The sequence below is a fragment of the Lactuca serriola genome, chromosome 5, assembly GCF_051521515.1.
Source record: "Lactuca serriola cultivar US96UC23 chromosome 5, Lser_US96UC23_V15, whole genome shotgun sequence".
NCBI classification, from domain to species: domain Eukaryota; kingdom Viridiplantae; phylum Streptophyta; class Magnoliopsida; order Asterales; family Asteraceae; genus Lactuca; species Lactuca serriola.
This window is the reverse complement of record NC_136412.1, coordinates 351,872,952-351,893,278: the sequence shown is the minus strand read 5'-3', so window position 1 is coordinate 351,893,278 and position 20,327 is coordinate 351,872,952. Positions and strand designations below refer to the sequence as shown.

The following is a 20,327-nucleotide window of genomic DNA, read 5'->3' as shown; positions in this document are numbered from 1 at the left end:
AGCTGAGGACTGGTTTGAGTGGAGTCAGAGATTTCCCTAGGGCAAGCCTAGGATGAGAGTAGCAGAGAGCAGTAGTAGTAGTAGTAGTGACTTGGTGGAGTCAAGGCAGTTCTTGAGGAAAGTACGGATAGATGTGGAAGGTAGTATGGGCCCGTACTACTGAAAGCAGAGGATCCGTACTCGAATCAAGGAAGGCTGAGGCAAGGCCAGGAAGCTAGTAGTAGTATCAATGATCCCTTGAGATATTTCAGTTTTCTGATGTTGTCATGATGTGTTTCAGAATGGTGGTTTTGCGTTCGAGGCTAGCAGACGGCAGTTCCGGTGCCGGGGAGGGATCAGGATCAGGCTCGGGGGCCGAGCGCATGGATGAGCAGACCAGAGAGTTTCTTTCTTCGGAGATTACTCATATCATACTAGAGCAGACTCCTGTGATCTTCGGTTCGATCAAGGAGGGTATCCTAGAGCTGATGGATGAGAGGTTGGGCACCTTCCGTGCCGAGGTGGCGACCATGATGGGGTCGCGCACACTTACGTTCAGGGAGTTCAGGGCATGTGGAGCTCTAGATTACCACGGGGAGCGGGACCCCATAGCGAGTACTAGATGGTTGGCGGATGTGGCCAACGCTTTCCGCACGAGCAGGTGTCCCGAGGGGGACAAGGTCAGATTGCCGTCCTGTCTTCTGAAGGACAGGGCAAGGGATTGGTGGGAAGAGGTCGGACATACCATTGGAGATGATGCAGCGCTAGATGCCATGACCTGGGCTGATTTCTCTACCAGGTTTAGAGCGGAGTTTGTACCGGTTATTGAGGTGCAGCAGTTAGCTAGAGAGTTTCAGGACCTCACCTAGACTATAGAGACCGTGGCGGAAATCACCGCCAAGTTTAGGGAGAGGGCTCTTCTCGTTCCTCAGTATGCAGCCGATGAGGAGATGAAGAAGGCCCGTTATCATGAGATGTTGCGGAGCGATATCCGCCAGTTTGTGAGCCGGTCCAGTTGTAAAACGCTGGATGACATGATTGCTAGGGCTCGGGAGAGGGAGATTGACCTTGAGATGGAGAAGAAGAGGAAACCGAAGGCGGTTTCGGGTACAGGTAGTTCGGGAAAAAAGCCCAAGGTTTCAGATCACAGATCCAGGAGTCAGCAGAGCCACGGTCGATGTGGCAAGTGTGGGAGATTGCACGATGGGGTGTGCAAGGCAGGGAGTTCCGGCTGCTACAAGTGTGGTCGGACTGGGCATTTGAGCAGGGATTGTACGGCCCTTGCTACCGCCATTGCAGCATAAGATCTGATTTGCTTTCAGTGCAATCAGAGGGGACATAAAAAGTCCCAGTGTCCGAGTTTAGCTGCAGTAGGGAAGGTGGCTGCACCTGCCCCTGCTACTTTGAGGATTACAGATGGCTGGCAGGGTCGAGCCGAGGCGCCAATGGCGAAGAGTATGGCTTTTCAGATGACAGCAGAGGAGGCACGAGCGACTCCTGATGTGGTGATGGGTATGTATCTTCCCTTCATCTCTATATTATTATTATTGATTGATTATTGCTTATGATTATATGTTTTGTATAGGGTCTTTCTCTGTGAACGACATTTCTGCTACAGTATTATTTGATTCGGGGGCTACCCGATCATTTGTATCGCTAGCGCTTAGCAAGAGATTTAGTAGAGCTCCAGGGGAGCTGGATTGTCCACTAGAGGTTGAGATAGCAGATGACAGGACCGTGAGGGTCGCCAGAGTGCATAGAGGGTGTTCTCTTCAGTTGTTCGACGAGCAGTTTTCGGTGGACCTGGTTCCTATTCCCCTGCGAGGGAATAAGGTTATAGTAGGCATGGATTGGTCGAGTCCCAATGGGGCGGTGATTGATTGCGAGATGCAGCTAGTGAGGGTTCGCACTCCCAGTGGGGGAGAGTTAGTGATTCAGGGAGAGAGACCACAGCGCAGACCAGCTTTTTGTTCAGCCGCGAGAGCGAGGCGCTATTTTCAGCAGGGTTGCGCCGAATATATAGCTTATGTTGTAGACGCCCGGGAAAAGGGTAAGGTGGCAGTAGATGATGTTCCGGTAGTGCGAGACTACTCGGATGTATTCCCAGAGGATTTGCCTGGAATACCTCCAGAGAGACAGGTCGAGTTCGGGATCGATCTGATTCCGGGTACGGCGCCGATAGCTAAGGCCCCATATCGGTTAGCTCCCCCTGAGATGCAGGTGTTGTCTACGCAGTTGCAGGAGCTGCTAGACAAAGGTTTCATCAGACCGAGTAGTTCGCCTTGGGGAGCTCCGATTTTGTTTGTGAAGAAAAAGGACGGGTCGCACCACATGTGTATAGATTACCGGGAGTTGAATAAGGTAACGGTGAAGAACCGTTACCCACTCCTGAGGATAGATGATTTGTTTGACCAGCTTCAGGGAGCGTCTTGGTTTTCCAAGATCGATCTACGTTCCGGGTATCATCAGATGCGATTCAGAAATGAGGATGTGCAGAAGACTGCTTTCAGGACCAGGTATGGTCATTATGAGTTTGTGGTGATGCCATTTGGGCTCACCAACGCTCCAGCCGTGTTCATGGACCTCATGAATCGCGTGTGCAGGCCGATGCTGGATCGGTCTGTGATAGTATTCATAGATGATATCTTGGTGTATTCCAAGACGCAGGAGCAGCATGAGGAGCACCTGAGAGAGGTGCTAGAAGTTCTGAGGAGGGAGAGACTTTTCGTAAAGTTCTTCAAGTGCGAGTTCTGGTTGCGCGAGGTGCAGTTCCTTAGTCACCTCGTCAACCAGAAAGGCATTTTAGTAGATCCGGCCAAGATAGAGTCCGTGATGCAGTGGGAGGTCCCGAAGTCTCCATCCGAGATTCGGAGCTTCCTAGGTTTGGCAGGGTATTACCGGAGATTCAATCAGGATTTCTCCAAGATAGCAGTGCCGCTCACCCGACTGACCAAGAAGTCGGTGGTGTTCCGTTGGGGGCCTGAGCAGCAGGCAGCATTTGAGACCCTCAGGCGGAGGTTGTGCGAGGCTCCGATCCTTACCCTGCCAGAAGGAGTAGAGGATTTTGTAGTCTACTGTGATGCCTCAATCATAGGTATGGGAGCAGTATTGATGCAGCGAGGCCATGTTATAGCTTACACCTCGAGACAATTGAAGCCCCACGAGGCTAACTATCCTACTCATGATTTAGAGCTGGGGGCGGTTGTGTTTGCCCTCAAGATTTGGAGACATTACCTTTATGGGGTCCGTTGTACCATCTACACGGATCACAAGAGTTTGAGGTACCTTATGGATCAGCCGAATCTGAACATGAGACAGAGGAGGTGGTTGGATGTGCTGAAGGATTATGATTGTGAAATCCTTTACCATCCGGGAAGGCCAACGTAGTGGCCGACGCCCTAAGCCGCAAGGTGACAGCAGCCCCTATCAGAGACTTATGTCTGAGGATGACAGTAATTACTCCGTTGTTGGAACGGATCAGGGAGGCTCAGGTGGAGGGCCTCAAGGAGGAAAGACAGAAGTGTGAGAGGATAGTGGGCCGAGTAGCTTCGTTTGATTATGATAGTCGGGGGTTGTTGACCCTTCATGGGAGAGTATGGGTACCGTACTGGGGCGGAGTACGGCAGGTGTTGATGGACGAGGCTCATAAGTCTCGATTTTCTATCAACCCAGGGGCGACGAAGATGTATAGAGATCTTCGACCCGATTACTGGTGGCCCTGCATGAAGCGGGATGTCGTCTGGTATGTAGAGAGGTGCCTGACCTGCAGGAAGGTCAAGGCAGAACATCAGAGACCTCACGGCAAGATGCAGCCGTTAGACATTCCCATGTGGAAATGGGAGGACATCACCATGGATTTTATCACCAAGCTTCCCAGGACTTTGCGTGGGGTAGATTCGATTTGGGTAATAGTGGATCGGTTGACTAAGAGTGCGCATTTCATACCGATCCAGGAGAGCATATCGGCGGAAAAGTTAGCTGATATCTATGTGCGTGAGGTAGTGGCACGTCATGGAGTGCCGGTATCGGTGGTGTCAGACTGAGACATCCGTTTTACATCCAGATTCTGGAAGCGGTTTCATGACGAAATGGGTACTCGCCTCCATTTCAGCACCGCTTTCCACCCTCAGATGGACGGGCAGAGCGAGAGGACAATTCAGACTCTCGAGGACATGCTCAGGGCATGTGTTCTAGACTTCGGTGGCAGTTGGGATACGTATCTTCCGTTAGCGGAATTTTCGTATAACAACAGTTATCATGCGAGCATTGATCGACCTCCCTTTGAGATGCTTTATGGGAGGAAGTGTAGGACCCCGATTTGTTGGGGCGAGGTCGGTCAGCGAGTCATTGGGAGCACAGAGGTGGTGCTCAAGACGACCGAGTTGATTCAGCAGGTCCGTAGTAGACTGCAGACTGTGCAGAGTCGGCAGAAGAGCTACGCCGACAGGAGGCGTTCAGACTTGGAGTTCCGGGTGGGCGATATGGTCCTTCTGAAGGTCTCACCTTGGAAGGGTGTCATCAGGTTTCGGAAGAGGGGAAGTTGGGTCCCAGGTTTATTGGTCCTTTCAGGGTTTTGGCCCGAGTGGGTCGGGTCACTTATCGGTTGGATCTTCCAGTAGATCTTAGCCAGATCCACAACACTTTCCATTTGTCTCAGTTTAGGAAGTGTTTGGTGGATGAGTCAGTAGTTGTTCCCTTAGAAGATATTCAGGTTGATAGCAGCCTGAATTATATCGAGAGGCCGGTCGCGATTCTGGACCGGAAGACAAAGACCTTGAGGAACAAGGTAATTCAGTTAGTGAAGGTGCAGTGGCAGCACCGGAAGGGGTCTGAGTGGACGTGGGAGGCTGAGGAGGAGATGAGAGAGCACTACCCGGAGTTATTTGCAGATTCAGCCGTAGCAGACTTCGAGGACGAAGTCTGAGACAAGTGGGGGAGAATTGTAACGACCCGTCTTTGGTATGTTGCTTCCATGACATTTATTTAGAAGTTTTCAAGAGGGACTCGGCGAGTCTATAGCCCGACTCGTCGAGTAGGGACGAGATTTCGAGCACGTGTAAGTCGACGACTCGGCGAGTCCATATTCGGGACTCGGCGAGTCTGCCTGCCAGGAAGAAACCCTAAATCCCTGGGTTTGCTCCCTATTTAAGCAGTGTTATGTGCCCCCAAACTCGCCTCCTTCACCCTCAGAGAGCTATGAGAAACCCTAAACCCATCCCTTGATTGATTAAAGTGTTTTTGTGTGGATTCTTGAAGGCTTGAAGAAGAAAAAGAAGAAAGGACCAAAGAGAAGAGGTGTAGAGCAAAGATCCAAGGTCAAAATCAGAGTTCATTGAGGCATTTCTCGGAATCCTTCTGTTTTATGCTTAAAACCTCCATTAGAACATTTCTAGGGCTAGTTTGATGTATTTTCCAACCTTATAGTTGTATGGATGCCTTAATAGGTCGAGATATCCCTAGATCTGTTCATTTAGGAGTTGTAGAGCCCGGATCTATTGCCTTTTTGAAGTTGCTTTGCATGAGAACCCTAGATCTAGCCTTTATTAGGCTTTTTGAGCCTTATAATCTTCATGGATGCTTATGGACACGTAAAGATAGAATCTTTACGTGTTAATCGAGCTAAGGAAGCCCAGATCTATAAGTTTTATATGTTGGATTCAATCAGAATCGAGTTTAGAGTAGCTGCATGCATGCGAATCGGCGAGTCGGAAGAACGACTCGGCGAGTCGAGTCGCGAGTCCTCGATTTTCCCCCTTTTGAGTGATGTCGAGTGGGGACCTGTGAGTAGTAGAGTGGACTCAGTGAGTTGGAGGACAGACTCAGTGATGGAGGGACTCGACGAGTTGTTCATACAACTCGGCGAGTCCAAGACAATCTTCTTAGCTCAAGAACAACTCGGCGAGTCGGATGCAGATTGCCTGAGTTTTTGAATCGAAAGGGGACTCGTCGAGTCGATGCCATACTCGATGAGTAGCCACGAGTAGGGTTGAGAAGTGAGAATAAAGACTCGGCGAGTTGGCGGCCCAACTCGGCGAGTCAGGTCAACTGTAGGTTGACTTTGACCGGGAGAGTTGACTTTGACCAGGGGTAAAAGAGTCATTTTACCCCAATGCAGTGATTAGCATCTGATTGAGTGTGTTTATGGATTTGTAGCCAGGGAGATACCGGGGCAGCAGCAGATAGCTTCCAGAGCCATACACACAACAGCCAGTTCACGAGGTGAGTTTCCTTCTAGTAGGAACGGGTCTACGGCCACAATGCCGGCCCGTTTAGTTAACAGTAGTTCCGGACTTCAGTCCGATGCAGTAGTTAGGGTGCTTGATGTCTTTGTGATTCAAGCATATTTTGTGTTCTGTGTTCCAGACTTCGGTCCGATACAGTATGTGTGTTATGTTAGCAAATACGTGTTTATGTTATGCTATGTTCAGACAGTTCCGGACTTCGGTCCGATGCAGTTAGTTCCGGACTCCGGTCCGATGCAGGGGACAAGGTCCCAGTCAGTTCTAGACTTTGGTCTGATGCAGTCAATTCCGGACTTCGGTCCGATGCAGCTAGTTCCGGACTTCGGTCCGATGCAGTGGGCAAGGCCCGGTATGTGCTTTATTTGTTATTGTGTGGTATGTGGTAGTTTGGGGGAGCTCACTAAGCTTCGTGCTTACGGTTTCAGTTCTTGGTTTCAGGTACTTCCGCAAGTAAAGGGAAGAGCTCGGGATGATGGCATCGCACACACCACAGTTTCAGTTTTTGTCCTGGGAGTTGATTCAGTTTCTTAGATATGTTTGATACAGTTGTGGCACAATTTTTCTCACAATATTTTAGTATGGTTTTGAGATATGCAATGCATGGTTTTATTATGTGATACTCAGTTTTATGGTTTTTGTTATATTAAAATGAAATTTTTGGGTCGTATTTTTGGGTTGTTACAGAATGTTTGGTTCCTCATTTCAAGCTCTAGCTGGAGCATTACCTCGGGCGGCAGCCAAACGCTTTCTTGAAGTGGACATGACCAACCTGCAAGCAAATTGCCACCACGCGAACCAACAATTCCAACAAATAATGATGCATTTCAATTCACTAATCGACTCCCTATAGACTTCTAAAATGGGTCAACAACCAATGAAAAATATATTTCCAAGATTCGCTTGATGCAATGTCATCTAAGTTCTCAAGTTAAAACATGCATACGTGTTATTTAAAGTCAATGGAGTAATGTACCCATTGGCGACCACGACTTTTGAAAAACGAATATTATGCGCAAAAATTCGGAATTTGAAAGTCTTTCAATACTCCACCTCAAGCTTGAAGCTTTGCTTAACAGCCCATGAAAAGTAATTTACCGCGAAAACCCGAGAAATTCGATAATGGTTTGAAATTCTGGAGAAATTTTCCGGCGAGCTTTGAGGAAATATTTTTAGTGGAGTTTGTAGCCTAGAGTAAAAGGAACATAATGGAAGTGTCGGAATTTCGATAGGTGGTCGAAGGTGGACGAAAAATCGAATTTTCTGACAAGTGGGTGGTGGTCGGCCCCGACCATTCGGGGGTGGATCATGGCAAAATTTAGATGGGAAATGTAGAGCTTGGAAAATGGAAGAGAATGTCGCTAGTTTCACGCAATTCCGGCTAGTGGTTTGACGGGAAATCGAGTTTTAGTGTTTGAGATGAAGGTTCTTCAATGGAGATTGGAGAAGGAAGAAGCTGGAAGGGTGGAGAAGAAGAATCGGCCATGTGTAGGGTTCTGGGGGTTATTTTTTTGGTCATACATGGTCAACGTCCGTGTCAACACGAATCAACACCTCATGCGGACGATTCTGAAGTACACGTGGTCCGCATGTGTCGTTCTGAAATGGTTCTGAATTTAAAGGATGACGCAAACAGTCTTGGTGAGTACACACGAACCGTTTTCACTCCACGTGGAAGACTCATCGTGTATTCGCAGTCTGTGTGGGTCTTGCTGAAATGGTTATGAATTGTTTATTTTCACGTGATCTAGCACACGCGAACAGAGGACCAGACGTGGACCATTTGTGAACCCCCTTTTGTGGAAAATCCAAAACCTCCATGCTTGACCAAAATGAACACCGGGACCTCAAAATTCAACACTCTTTCACTTCAAAAGGAAGAATAAATTGGAAATGCAAAAATGGTTTTAGCTAAGACATTTATTCGGAACTAGAAAGGGATGAAAGCATGATGCTTTCCAAAAATGCCCCTCTTTAACGTTTTTGGCAAAACGTCTTTTCCTTCTCGATTTCAGTACACTGGGGCATCCAAATAGATGACAACATTTGCGTTAAAACCTTCATAGAAAGGTTTAAAACAATGCCCACTGACTTTGAAGACTTTCCCCATTTCTTCACTTTGGATTTCAACAGCTCCGTGTTCAAAGACTTTTAGCAAAACGAATGGACCTATCCATCTTGACCTCAATTTTCTAGGAAACAACTTTAAATGGGAATGATAGAGTAAGACTTTGTGTCCCGACTTGAAAGGTTTTCGGGTGAAGGACTTGTCATGGAAAGCCTTGGTTTTGTACTTGTATATCCTTGTATTCTAATAAGAGTCATTCCTTAACTCTTCTAACACTTGAAATTGAAGCTTTCTGTGCCTTCCCGCTTCAACAATATTGAAGTTGCATTGCTTGACCGCCCAAAATGCATGGTGCTCTAATTCCACTGGAAGATGACATGGCTTTCCAAAAACAACCTAAATGGAGACATGCCTATCGGGGTCTTGTAAGCAGTCTGGTAGGCCCATAAGGCATCATCAAGCCTTAAACTCCAATCTTTTCTTTACGGATTCACCGTTTTCTCAAGGATGGACTTTGCTTCACGATTTGAAACCTCTGCTTGACCGTTCGTTTGAGGGTGATAGGCAGTAGAGACAGTGGGTCACATTGTACTTCCTCAATAAAGCCTTCATCATCTTGTTGCAAAAATGCGTCCTTCTATCGCTAATCAAGGCCCTAGGTACACCAAATCTAACAAAAATATTAGATTTTAAAAAGTCGATAATCGTTTTAGCATCATTCGATCTTGTGGCTTTGGCCTCAACCTATTTAGAAACAAAGTCAACCGCGAGTGAGATGTAAATGTTGCCAAATGAGACATGAAATGGGCCCTAAAATCAATCCCCTATACATCAAAAACTTCAAAAACAAGGATTGGATTTTGTGGCATTTGATTCTTTTTTGAAATGTTCCCCGTCATTTGGCACCGTTCACAACTTTTACAAAACAGATGACAATCGCGTGACATGGTTGGCCAAAATAGTCCCCATTCAAGAACTTTTCTCAAAGTTCAGTTAGGACCGAAGTGTCCCCCACAAGCAAATTCATGACAAAATTGTAAAATGGATTGATGTTCTTGTAGGGCACACATCTCCTAACGATTTGATCGGGACAATGTTTCCACAAATAAGGCTCATCCCATACATACTATTTTGCATCACTTTTAAAGGAATAGATTGAGTAAGGGAAAAGAAACACTCATCCGGATACTCATCCCGCAACAGGAGAGGAGTTTCAATTGAAGTGATCCGACTTAGACGATCGGCAACAAGACTTCCGCATCCACTCTTGTCCCGAATTTCCAAATCAAATTCTTGAAATAGTAGGATCCACCATATGGGTCTTGGCTTTACATCTTTCTTTGTCATCAAGTACTTGAGAGCTGCCTGATCCGAATACACGATACCTTTGGTACCAAGTAGGTATTGCCTAAACTTCTCCAAAGCAAACACCATGGCCAATAGCTCCTTCTCCATGGTAAAGTAATTTGTTTGAGCATTGTCTAGTGTTCTTGATGCGTAATAGATCACATGGGAGGCTCTTCCATTCTTTTGATCCAAAATGGCGCCTATAGCATAGTTGCTTGCATCACATGTTATCTCAAAGGGGAGATCCCAATTTGGTGCTTGTATGATGGGAGCGGATGTAATCAACTCGTTGAGCCTGTCAATAGCTTCCTTGCACGCCTCATTGAACTCGAAATCAACCTCCTTTTGCAAGAGTTGACACATTGGTCTTGTTATCTTTGAAAAGTCCTTGATGAATCTTCGGTAGAAACCTGCATGACCTAAAAGGGAATGAACTTCCCGAACACAAGTCGGGTAAGATAAGCTTTGAATAACATCAAATTTAGCCTTATCTACCTCGATTCCTTTCTTTGACACAATGTGACCCAAAATAAGACCTTGACGCACCATAAAATGACATTTTTCAAAATTTAAAACCAAATTCGTTTCAATGCGTCTTTTAAAAATTTAGGCGAGATTGGTCAAACATTCTTGAAAGGAGTTGCCATATACCGTAAAGTCATCCATAAAAACTTCAATTATGTTCTCAACATTTATAAGTCCATTTTATGAATGTATCAAATTGTCATAAATCTGTTGAATTGATGTATAATTGTCCAAGAATGGCACTACTTTGATGAGTTGTTGAACTTCATATGCAGGTCAATATATTGTACTAAAAGTGGGCGGAACCTGCAAGTAAAATTGATTACTAAAGGAATGAAGAAACGTTGCTGGGAAAATTGACCATGCTTCATTGTTTTGGTCATATCTCAAGTTCTGGAGCTCCGATTGACATGAGTAAAGAAGTTCTGGAAACTAGACAAGATTTGCTACAACTTTCGTGTTTTGTGTTTCTGCTAGTTATGTTTTTTAACCACCAAAACTTCCACGGAAGATGAAGGACTCCTCCATGCGTCTAAGACGTCCCCTAGGACGTCCAAGTCAAACGGTCAGCATCTAGTCGTTATTTCAGAGCAGAAAATAAGGAAGAACCCTATCGGCTTCTTGCATGGCATCTAAGACGTCCCCTAGGACGTTTTGGCATTTTAGGGATGTCCCATGTTGGAACGGTGTGTTTCGGAAAGTTTGGAAATCAAGGAAGGGCGTCCTAGTACGCGTCTAAGACGTCTCCTAAGACGTCTGACGCTTTTTTCCATTTTTTAGTGTATTTCAAGGATGGCAGAAGGAATGTTAGGACGTAGAAAGAATGCTTGGGCATTATACACCACGTATAAGATGTCTCCTAGGACGTCCAACGTCCCACATCTCCTGATTTCACTCTTTTCTGTCAAATAATATAAATAGGGACTTGTGTATTCATTTTTAGGGTTACCACCTACGATTTTCAGAGTTTTTTCTTGCGATTTTAAGGCTTCTAAAACCCTTGGAAACATTTGGAAACACAAGTCCATTCCATTTCAATCCGGATTCAAGGCAAGATTCAATTCAATTCATCATCAAGCTATAAGTGAAGATCATTTCATTGGTTAATCTTCATCAATTCTTTATTTTCCAGAATTATTTCTTCTTCCCCAAGGTTTATCTGTTCTATACTTTGGTAATCATTAGGCTACATTTGTTTGATGATTCTACGTTTGTTTATGAATTCTATTATGCATTTTATTCATTTTAATCAAGTTATTTGTTTTATGAACTCAATTGAAGGCTAAACCGTTAGGGTTACTTCTGGGGATATTTATGACTTTTAGATGAACACACTTGATTATTACTTGATTCTAGTTAATTTTAATTGTTGTTTTATGCCTCATGTGATAATCTTTTGGTAATAATGATTGAAATTGGGTTGTATGAATTTGCTTGATGTCATAATTAGGATAGTCTATTGTCAATTCATCATTTATTCCAAGTTCAATTAGTTTAGGAATAAAGACAAGTGATTGAATCAACATATTTTATTCCAACTTATGATATTGAATGTTAATGCGGTAATAGGTAGTTGTAAGACATTTTATTGCTAGTTCACTAATTGTCCCTAATCCATTTAGACATAAATGAGTAAGACAACTAGTTGAATGAACATCTAGTGTACCCAAAACTATGTGTTACAAGTTAATAAACCCCGATTGCATCTACGTAATTGAATTAGGATTCTAGGGAAGAAAGTGTGTGAATCTAAATTGTCCATAACTGAACCGGGAGTACTCTAGTTTTCTCATTGAGATTTTTATTTTTGATTAATAAATTTCCAAGCTTTTGATTGAATTTTGTTTTAATCTTTTTTCATGACAATTGCTAGTAATACTTTTCTTTTTATTGATTGTTTTGACACAAAGTTTAACCACAAACTCCTTGTGGATTCGACCCGACTTACCCTATCTACTTAGGTTAGTTGGTTTATTTTTGACCGAGACAACGACTTCGATCAAACATATTTTGAGGAAAATACTAACCATACAACGTTATAAAGTGGCCGGGGCATTACACAATCCAAATGGCATTCTCCGTTATGCAAAAGTTCCAAATGGACAAGTAAAGGTTGTCTTTTCTTGGTCTTCTGGTGAAAACCGTAATACCTGTCTAGACAACAATAATGGGATTTCCCAACCAACCTTTCTAATATTTGGTCAATGAAAGGCAATGGAAAAAGATATTTTCTTGTGCTTTCATTGAGTTTGCGGTAGTCAATACATACTCTCCACCTGTTTTGCACACGGGTGGGGACCATAATACCTTTGTTGTTCTCGACCACCGTCATTCCCGTCTTTTTGGTACCACTTGCATTGGGCTCACCCACTTGCTGTCCGAGAATAGATAGATCATCCTCGCATCAAGAAGCTTCAATATTTGTTTTTTCACAACTTTCATCATAGGCAGATTCAATCTTCTTTGTGCATCCCAGCTTGGCTTGCATCCATCCTCCATCAAAATTTTGTGCACACAAGTAGAGGGGCTTAATCCTTTGATATCCGCAATCATCCAACCCATGTCTTCTTTGTGTTTCTTCAACACCTTGAGGAGTTGCTCTTCTTCAAATTTGCTTAGGTGAATGGAAATGATAACTGGAAGAGTCCCATTCTTTCCCAAGTATGCATACTTCAAGTGTTGAGTTAAGACCTTCAATTCCAATTCCGACGGTTGAACAAGGGAATGTGGCAATTTTGTGTGAGTTTGAGGTAACTCAATAGAATTGGGTAGTTTTATTGACCTCCAAATTGTTAACCAACCTTTCAACTTCCAGATCTTGGGAGTAGAGCTTATATTTCTTGGCTAGTTTCCCACAATCAAATCCTTTGCTTAAAATCATCTCCAACATGTCACCATTAGACAACTCAAACAATTCTTGGGTTAGTGGTTCAATCACATCAACAAAGTACAAGGATGAAACATCACTAGGATACCTCATAGCATCATAAATATTAAAGCTTATTGTTTCATCATCAAACTCTATTGTTAAACTATCTGTATACACATCCATCTTTGTTTTAGCCATTTTCAAAAACGGTCTTCCAAGCAAGATTAGAGCCGATTTGGAGGAAACTTGTTCCTCTAAATCAATCACATAGAAATCCGCCGGGAAGACCAATTGATTCACTTGCACCAAAACATATTCTAAGACTCCCCTAGGAAAAACACTCGATTTATCCGCAAGTGAAATTATAACACTGGTTTCATTTAAAGGGACAACATTTAGCGATTCATATACTGAATAGGGCATGAAACTAATAGAAGCACCAAGATCAAGCATGGCACTACTAAAAGTGACATCCCCTATCTTGCAAGGAACCGTAAACATTCCTGGATCTTTACACTTAGGTGGAAGTTTCCTTTGCAAAACTGCGGATGCATTTTCATTCATTGAAAAATTTTCATTTCCCTTCAATTTTCTTTTGTTTGTGTAAAGTTCTTTCAAAAAAATTTCATATATGGGGATTTTTTTGATTACATCAAGTAATGGAATGTTTACCTCCACCTTTTGGAAGGTGTCCAAGATCTCTTTCTCCTCCATATTTTTCTTTGAGGTTACAAGTCGGGAGGGGAATGGTGGTTGAGCGGCTATCGGTGTCACTAGAGGGGTAAATTTCTTTGGAACTCCGGCTTGTGCATCATTCTTGATAATAGGATCCTCAATGGGAGTGATCGTTATTTCGTCCTCATCATCCCTTGACTTCTTCTTTGAACTACCTTCTCCGATTTGTTTACCACTTCTCAAGGTCACTACATTGACATTAGATTCTTTTCGGGTTGAGATGGTAATTTGTCACGGGACTCCAAATTTCTTAAAGATGTAACTATATCTCCCATTTGTGCTTCAAGGTATGAGATACTAGTCCTTGTCTCCTTTTGGAGTTGTTGGGCACTAGTGGCAAGAGATTTGACAATGTCTTCAAGAGACATTCTAGAGCTACTTGGTTGGCCAACCACACATCAGGACACAGTGGAGTTAACAAAGAAGTGTGTGGAATTCCAGGCATATTCCCCAGTCCAGGGAAACCCCTCAGCCCCCTGAAAAACATCTCCAATCCATAGCCATTTTACCAATGGGGGATAAACATCGTGGGGCTATTCCTAGAGGCCTCAGGCAAGGTAAAATACCTAATAGTCGCAGTAGATTACTTCACAAAATGGATAGAGGCCAAACCATTGGCATGTATATCAAGGAGGTAAGTAATCAATTCATGTAGAAAAGTATCGTGACCATATTCAGAATTCCCAAGATACTCATCAGTGATAACGGGTTGCGATTCGCCGAGAACCCGTTCAAAGATTAGTGCAATGACAAGGGAATCACGTAGAGGTTTACGTCGGTATCACACCCCCAGACGAATGGCCAAACAGAAGTGTCCAACAGAACGTTTGTAAATGGGATCAAGAAGCGCCTTGGGAAAGCTAAGGGCAATTGGGCCGAAGAACTACTAACCGTACATTGGTCACACAGGACAACACCAAGAGTGGGCATGCTAGAAACTCCATTCAGCCTGATATATCGCGCGGAGGCAATGTTGTCAATAGAGCTGACAGTGTGCTCGATAAGAGAAACTCACTCTAAAGAAGAAGCCAACTCCCAAGACTTGTGGATGAGTCTGGACCTTCTCGAGGAACGACACGAATAAGCAAGAGTCCGACAGGCTGCCTACAAACACACTGTTGAAAAGTACTATAACCATAGGGTCAAGGAGAAAGCTTACAAAGTGGGAGACTATGTGCTAAGGCGCAACGAAGTAAGTCGGGCTTAACCACAGGGCAAGTTGGGTCCCGCTTGGGAAGGACTGTATAGGATCGTTGAAGCTAGTCGCAACGGTGCATACGCGTTAGAAACGATGGAGGAAGGCAGATTCCAAGGACCTGGAATGTAAGAAATTTAAAGAAGTTCTACTTTAAGTACACCTCCCTGGTTGACCGGTCATGAGAAAAGAGAAAAAAAGAACCCTATAAGAAGAAAAGAAGGAGAGGAAATATAGCAAGAAAAGAAGGTGCTAAACATCCTTATAAAGAGAGGGAAAGGTAGGATGTTCAAAATCCCTAACACGGTGACGTAACTAACACCCACAATGAGCGGTCACATCGCCATTAAAATCGAAATGACGGATAAACCAGAAACAGACACATGTACAGAGTAGTTAAGTCCAGAACATCGTCGCTAGCGCAACAACACTACGACTACTGGACTAGGGAACTTGATAACGTGCCCTAGAAAGCACAAAAGGAACCGCACTCGGCCGCAACAAAATGCTTCAAGGTATAGCGCGCTCGGTAGGACAGACCCGATGGAGCTTAGCACCCGCCAGCGCCCCTGAGAGCAGGGCGCTCCCGCAGAAAGGCTCGCCTCGCTTGGGACGTCTTTTGCTCTAGGACAAATGTAACGGTCAAGAGACAAAGAAAATGTTCATGGCATTACCGCCAGAACGAATCACAACGCTCTGACAGATAGAGGAGCACGATCCCCCAATTAGTGCTCCTGATCTTGTCGGCTCTGGCGATCCTAGCCCGTAAGGACGATTAGGGCATCCAGTATAAAATGCTACCCCTAGAGCCCCAACAGGTAGGCAATCTTCTCTAAGTAATAAACAGAAACCCTAGAATACCCAACTGACTTGACCATCAGAGCGACTTTCTGTGAGCTCCTCCCGGGAAACGGCTGATGGCCTTCTTTCATTATGATCTCGCAGGATCAGATAAGCTATTCTTGTCGGAGTTCGAGCAGACGGGCTCTAAGATCACATCAGTTGGGATTGAGGAGGTTGTTGATGATGATATAGAGGGTGTGGTTTGGGTTAATAGTGAGGTTGTGGGTGTTTGTAATGGGGTTGTTGTGGTGGGTAAGAAGGTCTAACCAATGCATTTTGAGGCAATGGTCTTGGATTGTAGCTCATATTCGAATTTGGCTTCCAACTTGTATTGTATGAATTTTGGTAACCGAATGGTTTGTTGTGGTAGTTTTGTAACTCTCCCGTGGCATTTACATGTTCCGTATCTTCTTGAAGAATGGGGAACATATCCATAGGATGTCTTACTGTTGCACATATTCCACAAACCATCACTTGTGGAGTTTGTCCCACTGCTTGCTTTTGCACAATGGATGTTAAATATTTGATTTGATACTGGAGGTTTGATGTCACCACTTCGTTTACTTTTTTATGCGTGACCCTCTTCATGTCTTGGCGTGGGCCAAAGTGTTGGGAGTTTGCGGCTATGGTGTTAAAGAGTCGTCTTGTTTGTTGTGGAGTCTTGCTAAATACGTCTCAACCACTTGAGGCATCAAATAGTCTTCTTTCAGTTGGTAATAATCCCTCATAAAAGTGTTGAATGAGGAGTTGTTCCGAATTTGGTGTTATGGACAACTATAACACAAGTTGTTGAATCTCTCCCAATAATCATGGAAAGTCTCATTTTGACCTTGGCGGATACCACAAATCTCATTTCTAAGACTTGAGACTCTTGAAGCGGGATATAAATTTTCATGGAAAGCTCTTGTCATATCATTCCATGAGTTGATTGATCCCTGTGGAAGATAAAATAACCAATCTTTTGCTCTATCATCCAATGAAAAAGGAAATTTCCTTAATTTGATTTGGTCATCGGTTGACCCTTGTGGCTTCATGCTAGTGCAAATGATGTGGAACATCATCAAGTGCTTATCTGGATCTTCATTCTCCAATCCACGAAAAGTTGGAAAGTGGTGAACTAAATTGACTTCAATTCCGAACCTCCTTCCAAAATGGGGTAATTGATACTGGTTGGGGTTTGTGTAACATCGGTTTCCATTATTTTTCTCAAGGTTCTTTCGGGTGATCCTTCTCCTTCCGCCATTGGAATTGGGTTTATGATGGGTGGATTTTGTTGTAAGGGTGGTGTTTCGGGATTTCATGACGAGGGTCGAGGATAGAATCGAGATCGGTGTCACTATAGGAGGCGATTTCAACCTCCGGGTCTCTGTTAGGATTTGAAGTTTGACCATGTTTTATTCTCTTTTCCTTCGCCAAACGCCTTGCTTCTTTTTCAATTTCCGGATTATAAATCAAACCACCTGTACGTTGAGATTTGGGCATAGAGAAACAAACTGATTAAAAATAAACCAATCCCCAACAACGATGCCAAAATCTGGTGGTTTTCGAGGCCAACAAAATTAATAACCCTAAATCTTTTACAGTAAAACAATGTATAGTGGTAAAGGGATCATATCCACGGAGATTGGTTCAATTTATATCTCTATGAAAATCACTTGTCCAAATACTTGTAAAACAAAAATAAAAGTAAAACGGGGGGGGGGGGGGGGGGGGTTACATCTTTTTGATAGTTTGAGAAAGTTAAAACTATGCTAGAATGTAGAGATGACAAATAAACAAGTAGATGATTTGCTTTAAAATAAATGAAGTAAAATTGGTTGATTTTGGAATACACCACATGGATATCTTATTTGACTTATCATTAGACTAAATGGAACAACACTTGTGATTTAATTTAACTTGGCTATAGCAATTCATAAGCACAAATTAACTCTACTCTTCTTTGTTATTAAAATGGTTAGAGTATCTCAAAACACATTTCCTTAATTAAATTCACAAAACCAATGAAGCATATAATCTTGTGAAAATCAATCAGCATTAAGTTTTAAGAGTCACCAAGTCCAAAAGATAATCAAATGCTTACATTATCATTATGGAGGAAACATTTCCACGGTTTAAATAAAATGAAAACAAACATAGAAACCATTTGTTTCTTACTAATTTGAGGGTCCATTACTTAACCAAGAAATTAGTCAACAAAGTAAGCATTCATTCATCAAAGCTCATGATCAAAGACAAATAAACACAAGAAGATGTTTGACTAGAAAATATTTCCATAAATTTCAAACACGAGATAACATGAAATCTTCAAAGCAAATAATCATCCATGGGTCAAGCCCTAATCAACCAAACATGAATCTAGCCAAGCATGGCCAAAATGAAAGAAATACAAAGTGGTTTAGAGGTACCAAACATTGTTCAAGATGTAAAGTTGAAAGAAAATACACCAAGCTTGAAAATCTTTAAAGTCTTCTTAGAGAGCAAAAAAAGTGTGTTGTTCCTCCTTGAGTTCTCCCTTTTCCCCCCTTCAAAACTACAGTAAAAGTGCCTCAAACTCGGATCCAAAAGTTATCCAAAAGGAACCCACCAACTTTCCCCAAATAGAGGTTCAATGCAAAAATCCGGTTTCTTCACAGCACGATCCACGTGGGCCGTTTGTGGATCCACGTGAACCGAGTGGGTTTCGTTGAATGGGATCTTTGGACCATTTAATTGGCACTTCTAGATTACTCTTCTCATTCATGGTCCATCCCATTTGTGCAATTTCTTGATAGCCCAATTATGCCTTACAAATTTTTCCAAAATGATCCATTGCTCCCTTAATCTTCAATAGCTCGATTTCTCTTCACTTCATCATCATTCTTTATCCAAAAATTAAGTCCAACTTGATCTCTCTTGATCATGTTGACAACAAGCCTAATCGCACCACTTCAAGTCCATAAGCAAACCACAAGCCTTCAAAGGTCCCTCACTCCTTCCATACCTCCATGTCGGATAGTCTTCGGTAAATCCTGCAGTTAAGCTTAAAAGACTAGAAAGTACCCACTAAAGGTGAAAAATAACAAAAAGGGAAAATATGCATAAAGATTAACTAAAATGAGATGGAATGAACTAAAAATAAACTAGGAAAAGAAGTAATAAAATGAAGCTATCAGTACCACATGGCACACTTAGCGTACAAGCTATAAGGTGAGTACGCGGGGCGTACCACTTACTAAGATTAGCATACTCATGCAAGTATGGACGAGACTCCAGACATGTATGCTAGGCGTACATTTATGTACACGGGGAATACGTGAGATATGTTGAAACCCTTATTTAGGGTGTTGTGACCTATATAAAGGCCTTAAGTCCTCATAGCTGACCTCTTTATCAGCCTCCATTGCCATAAAAACCCTAAATCGACCCTTAATCCTCTTTTTGGTGTTCTTAAGCTATTAAGAAGACTTTGGTGACCATTTTTGCCTTTGTGAAGGAAGTAGAGAAGCTTGAAGTTGCCTTGCTTGGTGAGAAGGTTTTGGATCCAGAATCATCATCTTTTGTGCAAGCTTTCTGATGTATCAAGTTTAAATCTTGGCTTGTAAATGTTTATAACTCTTTATGGTTTGTTTTTTTATGCTTTTGGTCCCTTTTGGGTTGATAGAAGAGTTTAGACGTTTTATGGGTTTGTTCTTTTAGATATGAGCTTGTTTTGGTTCCCTTAAGCATAAAGGTGCAATCTTTATGGGATTTTTGGTCACATGCATGCATTATGTCCCTTATTAAGACCTTTATAAGCTTAAGATCTTCATTTAGCCATGCATGAACGTAAGGTTAGCAACTTTACTTGATATTCCAACTCAAGGAAGTCAGATCTATGTTTTGGGGCTATGTCTCAAAGGATTAAGGACTGAAATTGAGTTTTAGCTGAATGGGTGAGTACGTTGGGCATACAAGCATGTATGCTCAGCGTATATTCCCTCAAGCGAGTACGTTGCACATACGTGCTGGATACACCCTGCGTACTCAGTCTAGTGGACTTCTCTTGTTTAGGCTTCGGTTATGGGCTACTATTTGCGTTTAGTGGCTTGGAGGCTTATTGGACCACCTGAATGTAAGTGTTTGGAGTAGGAAAAATTAGTGGGCCTTAGGGTAAGGCCCATGTAGGGAATTGGTCCCAATTTGGAAAATTGGGCCATATGTGGGCCTTGGATAGATAATTGGTTTTTGGGCCTTTTAGATTGAAATTTTGGGCCTTAGTCTTGGACCAAACTAGGTAAGGGGTAAAATGGTCTTTTTTACCCTAAGTATGGATTGAAGGATATGGATTTGACTCCAATTGTTAATTGGGTGTTATTTGATATTAATAGCTCGAGGATTCGTCGGACCAGCAGCCAGGAGTTATCAGTGTGATTCAGTAGTCCGAGGCGAGTTTCCCCACCATGTATAGTGGGTTGAAGGCACCAATGTCGACCCATAATCTGTTATGTTAGTGTAACGCCTGATTCTTGGTACACATTTAATTAAAATTTATTTACTTTTGTAGAG

General features: G+C 43.1%; 1 protein-coding gene across 1 annotated transcript; it reads right to left on the bottom strand.

Annotated features, from left to right (window-relative positions):
• Positions 1–12,486: 12,486 nt before the first annotated feature.
• On the bottom strand, positions 12,487–14,130 carry LOC145051128 (uncharacterized). Its single transcript, XM_078999258.1, has 3 exons — positions 13,998–14,130; positions 12,941–13,950; positions 12,487–12,849 (listed from the first exon to the last, which is right to left on the bottom strand). Exons 1-3 carry the CDS (start codon positions 14,128–14,130, stop codon positions 12,487–12,489), a joined length of 1,506 nt encoding a protein of 501 aa, XP_078855384.1.
• Positions 14,131–20,327: the final 6,197 nt, after the last annotated feature.